Below are 7,356 nucleotides of genomic sequence, written 5' to 3' on the forward strand. Positions count from 1 at the left end.
TGCACTCATGTATATATCATGTATATATCTTTCTACTTAGCACTTTTAATTCTTATTCTCATTTTTATTTTCATGTCTATTTAAGCGTAATTTATGACAGTATGTTTGCACTGAAGCACCGCAGCAATTTCCTAATGTTGTAAACCTGCTCAACATTTGGCAATAAAACCCTTTCTGATTCTGATTCTTAAATGATTCACAGATGTGAAGTGGCTTAACAAACAACAAAAAACATTGTTCTGAAAATGTATCATATGGAAAATGTTCTTTTCCTTTCTCTTCCACTTAATGTGACCCTACAGTTTGCATCGTCATCCCAGTTTACCCCTTGTTCTAATGACACATTATACTAATAAGGCTATCTTAAGTCTGAAAGTGGTATTTAAGTGTCACTGATTTAATGACTTCAGTCCTTAATTGATTTAACCCTCATGTGGTGGCTGGCAGCAGGAAGGTAAATAAAGGGTTGACATACTTTATGGCTATTGTAATAAGCCAATAGTCTTGCAGAATGCCGTCATTGGTCAGCAGGACAATAATCTGATATCCAATAAGAGGATTCAATGGCAATCAAAGTCATGTTGGAGACACTTGTTTCTTCTGAGTAGAAATTTTCAGCCTGCTATTTGCTTATGTGAATGTGTCACAGCGTTGCTGCTGATGCTTGTCTGCTGCTTTAACATTAAAACCACATGTTTTAATGTTAAGGGCATGCAACCTTGATTCACTTCACTTCTGAGGAACGCCCCCACCCCCTCCCAGTCAGGAAGTAGGCTAATGCTTAAAACCTTTATCCTCTTTTATGTATGCACTAGCCTTCCTTTGTTTCCCTTTGCTATAGGAAACCAATACAAAACCATCTCACAAATAATTTGAAGTGAACTTTTAACAACACTTCTACTAGAAATCTACAGTTTTTCCTGTATTAAAGTATTAAGTAGTGTAGTTTTATTCAGACAGCATGCAAGTAACAAAGGTATACAGTAGTATTTCCCACACATAGCCTTCAGGCATAACTTCTTGAGTAAGGGATTTCAAAACACATTTTATATAAAACGAGATGTATTCTTGTTGGTCATCTGTTCAGATATTCTACACAGCCAACATCATGTCACCAGGCAGCTCAGTAGAGGATAATGGTATTTATATGTCCTGTAAGCATGCGGATCCTCTCAGTCAGCAACATTAACAGGGCCATGAGGCATCCTGCTTGTGTCCTCCACTCTTAGGTAAAGGGGGTATTAGACTCCAGTAATGCTGGTCAGTCTGGCTGCTCTGTGTGTTGTGTAGTTTTTGAGGGTGGAGCACAGGAAGATGGGGAGCACCAGGAAGGTGGACAGCATACCGAACAGGAGACAGAGTCTCTTCCCCAACTACAAAGTCACAGATTCTGATCTTAATCGAAGACCTTCTGAGATCGTTTACCCACTAGCAAAGGAAAGCTGCGTGAAAACGTGGAACTCTCTGCAGGAGCTCAGCAGGGACATCTACGACATTTATGCAGAGTATGAGGACGAAGAGGATGACAGTACTCCATACGGCTTCACCAAGCACATTTCCCCCTCCAAGAAGAACTATGTGATCAATATTAATGTAGGAGGGAAGCCCTACAAGATAGCCTACAAGATGGCAGCGAAGTACCCCAAGACCAGGATAGGGAGACTGGCCACGTACACAGACCACAACATGAAGCTGGACCTGTGTGATGACTACATAGTGACCAGCAACGAGTACTTCTTTGACAGGGACCCAGATGTCTTTCACAGCATCTTCAACTTCTACAGGACGGGAGTGCTCTGGATCAAGGACGAGCTGTGTCCCCGCAACTTTCTGGAGGAGATCAACTACTGGGGCGTGAGGATCAAGACCACCCACCGCTGCTGCCGCATCGCCTTCGAGGAGAGGCAGGACGAGCTCAACGACCAGCTGAAAATCCAGAGGGAGCTGGAGGCAGAGATAGAGATAGAGGAGAACGAGGAGCTGTTCCACGACATGTTCATGGGCCAGATGCGGCGAGCCATCTGGAATTTGATGGAGAAGCCTTTTTCATCTGTGCAGGCCAAGCTGATGGCTGTGGCCTCCAGTTTGTTTGTCCTGATCTCCCTGGTGGCCATGACCCTCAACACGGTACAGGAGATGCAGTACAGAACTGCTTCAGGTCACCTCAGCGGCAAGACATACTGGGAGTGCGTGGAGTCCATGTGCATCACCTTCTTCACCATGGAATACCTGCTGCGTCTCATATCCACACCCGACCTCAGTTCCTTCAGCAGGAGCGTGCTCAACACCGTGGACCTAATCGCAATCCTGCCTCAGTATCTGCAGTGCATTCTGGAGATCTTTGACAGCCAGGATAATTACGTGAAGCATGAGGCTGACATGCAGGCGGTGGGGCAGGTGGGAAAGCTGGGGCAAGTGTTGAGGATCATGAGACTGATGCGGATCTTTCGGATCTTGAAGCTGGCGCGTCACTCCACGGGTCTGCGGGCGTTTGGCTTCACCCTGCGACAGTGCTACCAGCAAGTGGGCTGCCTCTTCCTCTTCATCGCCATGGGCATTTTCAGCTTTTCTGCTATGGTTTATACCGTGGAGCACGACATGCCACACACAAACTTCACCAGCATTCCTCATGCATGGTGGTGGGCAGCTGTAAGTGCATGTTTCTATTGAGGGGTATAATGAAGAATGACTTCAGTATGAAATAATAACAGAAAGGGTAGCAAATATAAACTTTATCATAAAGTAAGTATTAATGCGTCCTGTCCTTGAGTAACTCGTGTCTCAGTGCAACATTATTAGATTACACTGGGCGATACCACCTTACAAAACAAATGAGGTCAGCTCTGATTAAGGACATGTCTCCCTGCGCTTCCTAGGAATTGTGTATTGAATATTTTGTGGGGCACCTTGTCAAGTTTTAGAGGGTGGAACAGTCATAACTCCAGTAGTGTCTGTGCTGGAGTTTAAGAGGTTAACATCTTGATTCACAGAGTCTGCCTGCCACCATGAATAAACCCATTAACAGATCCTTTCCCTCCCTCCCCTAAACCAGGTGGTAGAATCTTACATCTAATCCAAAGGAAAGAAACAATAATCCTCTGAATGATGGTCATGTTTATAGAATTCTGAATGCTGCTCAAGGCTACCGACTCCCATTGCATTAATGTAAATTCACATACAGTGAGTCATCGAACCACCTACTTCTAAGACAGTTTACCTGCAGTCTGGTGGCAGGATACCTTATGAAAACTGAACTGGTGTCTGACAAAAGTGCTCATGGATCAAGGGGCAGTGTGGGTGCTTTCTAACTAAATGTCTGAATGTATTTACACAATACAGCCTGACAGTGAGTCTGTCAGCAGGAGGGGAAAGCAGTGAAATTCAGCAAAACTGAACCACTCTCGGGCAAGATTTATAACTACTACAAAGGTGGTTTGCTAGCCAGTGCATGTCCTGATGTACAAACAAATTGTCATGTGTCATCTCACCGTAAGTAGTCGTGTAGCAGTGATTATTATTAATATCTAATAATCAGATGTAATAAGTAGTGGCATGGTGTGTTAACGCTGCGATGGGCTGGGGACCTGTCCAGGGTGTACCCCCTCCTTTGCCCCATGGCAGATGGGATAGGCTCTAGCCTGGAAACAACCTGGAATTTGAGAAGTGGTGGAAAATAGATAGATGAACGTTTGCATTTTTTTAACATAATTATTTTTAGCATACCTACAATTTGCAGCACTGAGATATACAGAAGCATTTACAAACTCTTGTTCATGGACGCTGTACTCTAAAGAGGAGGCCAGGCTTGTTGTTAGGACGGTTAAGAGAGTTACAAAAGAAAGTTCTCTTAACACCGTCCATAAGCTGTATAGAAAAGTTGGCTGTAATGTACATTCTATCTTATGGCCAACAGGGGGCATCTCCTGTTTAGAAGTGAGTGTGAATATGAGCATGCTGCTCACTTCATCTATAACCTCAGTAAACACTTTCCTGGTGGCCTCAGTCATTCGTTTGAAGGCGTATTTAATACAACATGATGGTTTAGATTACAATAGGCAGCCGAAAGCAGAGAAAGCTTTAGGTCAGTTTAGCTGGGCCCTGGCTAAACGTGCCTACTGTTTATTTCTGGGATGTTTTTTCCATCAGCACTGACCATTTTCCTGTCTTCGCTGCAGGTCAGCATCTCCACTGTGGGCTACGGAGACGTCTATCCAGAGACCATGCTAGGCCGTATTTTTGCCTTCATCTGCATTGCTTTTGGAATCATCCTCAATGGCCTGCCCATATCTATCCTCTTCAACAAGTTCTCAGACTACTACTCCAAACTCAAGTCCAACCAGTACACCGCCTCCCTGAAGAACCGAGGGAAGGTGAAATTTGGCAAGAGGACGGTGAAAACCCTGGAACACTGCTTTGGAAACCACCAATGTCATGCACACTGATTGTTTCTTCTTTATAGAACAAACTAATATGCTTCACTGTGAAACTAGAACAGGGACAAAGAAAAGAAAAGAAAGAAACCACTCAGCTTACTGGAGTGGGGCGCTCCAGCTAGTTGGCAGCTTTTGTGAGGGAAGCATATGGCTGTCTACACCCTCCAGACTAGTTAGCTATTAAACTGAGTTCAGAGTGAAAATCTGGCACACAGTGTGCCGAGAAGAAGGGGAAAACTGGTCCCTTTAAATCTTCTTACAGGAAATTATATTTTTATTAAGGGATATTCAAGCATTAAAAGCATAATTTAGAAATATTTGTTTCAAGAATACCACAAATGTAAACATTCTTCAAATCTACAAGATATTTTGTCAACTATGCACTATATCAAAAGAGAAACAAAGAAACGTTTGTGGCCAACATTTATTAAATTGTGCACATCTACAGTATTTACCCTTGGTGCAAAAATGGGAATAATTCTCTCCGTAAAAGCATCTAGTGTGTAAAAATATGTTTACATATGATTGTTTTATCCATGCTGTGAAGAGGTTGTTTTTTTTTAACTTAAAGTCAAATTAAAATGCATAATTTTTAAGTGAAATGTTTTAAAAGCAGTACTCTTAATTTCCCAGAGTGAAAATCTGTAATCTCATCAACATCTAAATGTTTGGATAAAAAGGTCAGAGTTCACCTGGATACCTATAGAATGAATGAAAATCCTTTAATCCTTTTCTCTCGGGCATAGGCAGGGCATAGGTCCTTATACACATCTACAGTGTAGCTCAGTGAAATTTAGGAAGAGACGCTTTTAAGAGGCAGCTGAACAAAGTTTCCTTTCCTTTGCATCTGAAGTGCTTTAAATCAGTGTTCACACAGGTGATCTGTTTACTTGGTGAACTTTGTAGTGTAGCGCTGCTTTTCATGTGTTTGCAGTATTCGGTCATTTTGCAAATCTGCATGCAAAGCAAGTAAATCATTCCGCCAATGTACGCGGTATGATTTATCGTCTTTGAGACATATGCTGTCTCAAACACTGTTTTCAATAAACGCTGTTTTCCTCACAGAGAGAGTCTCCTCAGTGACTGATTGTAAACAAGTTCATTTAAACTGCACTTTTCAAGAACAAACATCACAGGGCTTTGCAGTACAAAATAGGATACAACAGTTAAAACTACAAATGGATAAAACCAATTAAAGCAAATCTCACACATGTGGGTCTTAAAGGGGGTTTTTTTTGTTAAAAAAAAAAGAAGGTCCAATTACTGGAAGCGAGTTTCACAACTTGGGAGCCACAACCTCAAAATCCCAGTCTCCTGTTGTCTTTAACCTGGATCTAGGAATACATAAAAAGAGCTGGTCGGATTACCTCGGAGACCCAGCAGTTACATATACAGCTGTAGTCAGAGGTTCACATGTACTCAACATGAACATCATGGTAATTTTGGGCCCTTAACGATTTATTTGAACTGTTCTTTTTCCAGGTTCTAATGATTGGACAGCAAACATCTTTAATGACTTCTGGATTTTTCCTAATACACACAGGGTCAAAATATACATGCAGACTCAAATATATACACATGTTCTCTTAAATCTTTAATAATTGGTGCTGAAGGCTCCACACTGTCTTTTAACCTGACAAAGCATTTTAACTTCTTAGTGATCATGACTGACCACAACTTGTAGCTTTTCCTTGGAATTACCAACACTCAGAACAATGGGAGATTTCAAGGAACTCGATGTCTAATCTAAGAACGGAAATTGTAGATTTACACAGGTTGGGAAGGCCTCTTTCTATATGTAGGTACATGCTGTTCAAATGTGACATCACTTTGCTAAATTCTTGAAAAAACACCTGAACTATCAACATCAGATGAGGGGAAATTGGTTAGGATTTTCAGGAACAACTCAGGAACCAGCCAGACTCAAACTGCTGGAACACGGACAGAGAGGGTGCTGACCGAGAAAGAAGCCCCTGCTTTAAAATCAACATCGAGCCAAATCGAGCCTTCTAACAAATGTTTTATGATAAGAATGAACAAATATCAAGTGATTCGGCAACAATGATAAGAGGTATGTTTGGAGGAGTAAAGGTGTGGCTGTCAAAACTAATACTGTACCAGCTGTCAAGCATGGTGGTGGTAGCATCATGTTATGGTGCTGTTTTGCTGCCAGTGGTTGTTACATTGCACAAAGTTGATGGAATAACTAAGAAGGAAGAATACCTTCAAATTCTTCACCTCAAAACAGCTAGAAGGTTGAAACTTAGACAGAGTTGGGTGTTCAAACAGGACCATGATCCCAAACCGAAAATAAAACTGGTCTAAAATGAATAAATCAAGCTAACGCTAAGCTTCTGGGATGGTTTTCCCAAAGACGACAGATTTTGTGTAACACGGGACCTTTTAGAGGACCAGGTGAGCAGCCTCACAGGAGCATTCTGAGCTATTTGCAGGTGATCCAGGAAAAGGAATAATGAATTGCAATGGTCAAGGCATGACATAACAATAGCTTGTATGATTGTATTAGTTTGAAACAGAAACAGTTTTAAGACTTTAAAACTTTACAACTGCATACCTGATTAATAGTTACGCCCAGATTTCTCACACCTGGGAAAACTGAACATGAAGTGTGTCCAAGGTTCTCAGCTATCCTGGGAACAAAGTTGTCAGGATCTTCAAAGATTCTTTACTGACCTCTGCAGGAAGACATTTGCTACTGCAATATCATGTCGGTGTATATAAGTTTTTAGATCTGTGGTTGAATATTATGACAAAGAGAAAAAAGTATTATTGACATATTTAATAATGGGCTTGGGTTTTGATTTTCCATTTAGCTCATAGACCCTATTTCTGTGGAAAACGTGGATTATGAAGTATTATTAATTATTATTATTATTATTATTATTATTATTATTATTATTAT

The 7,356-nt window shown here is 41.4% G+C and overlaps 1 protein-coding gene across 1 annotated transcript; it reads left to right on the plus strand.

Moving 5' to 3' along the window:
- The first annotated feature begins 1,185 nt into the window (after window positions 1–1,185).
- Window positions 1,186–5,497, plus strand: LOC102214708 (potassium voltage-gated channel subfamily V member 2-like). Its single transcript, XM_005733562.1, has 2 exons — window positions 1,186–2,649; window positions 4,176–5,497. The coding sequence occupies exons 1-2, from the start codon at window positions 1,315–1,317 to the stop codon at window positions 4,440–4,442; spliced, it is 1,602 nt and encodes a 533-aa protein (XP_005733619.1). The 5' UTR covers window positions 1,186–1,314; the 3' UTR covers window positions 4,443–5,497.
- The last annotated feature ends 1,859 nt before the right edge of the window (window positions 5,498–7,356 follow it).

This window comes from Pundamilia nyererei, unplaced genomic scaffold, assembly GCF_000239375.1.
Source record: "Pundamilia nyererei isolate P.nyererei 1_Seehausen unplaced genomic scaffold, PunNye1.0 scaffold00053, whole genome shotgun sequence".
NCBI lineage: Eukaryota > Metazoa > Chordata > Actinopteri > Cichliformes > Cichlidae > Pundamilia > Pundamilia nyererei.

What these genes read in the sequence shown, in the direction of transcription:
- LOC102214708 (XM_005733562.1), top strand. Translation starts at nt 1,315, where the DNA reads ATGGGGAGCACCAGGAAGGTGGACAGCATACCGAACAGGAGACAGAGT. An exon ending in ATGCATGGTGGTGGGCAGCT is followed by an intron (nt 2,650 to 4,175) that starts GTAAGTGCATGT and finishes TCTTCGCTGCAG; the next exon opens with GTCAGCATCTCCACTGTGGG.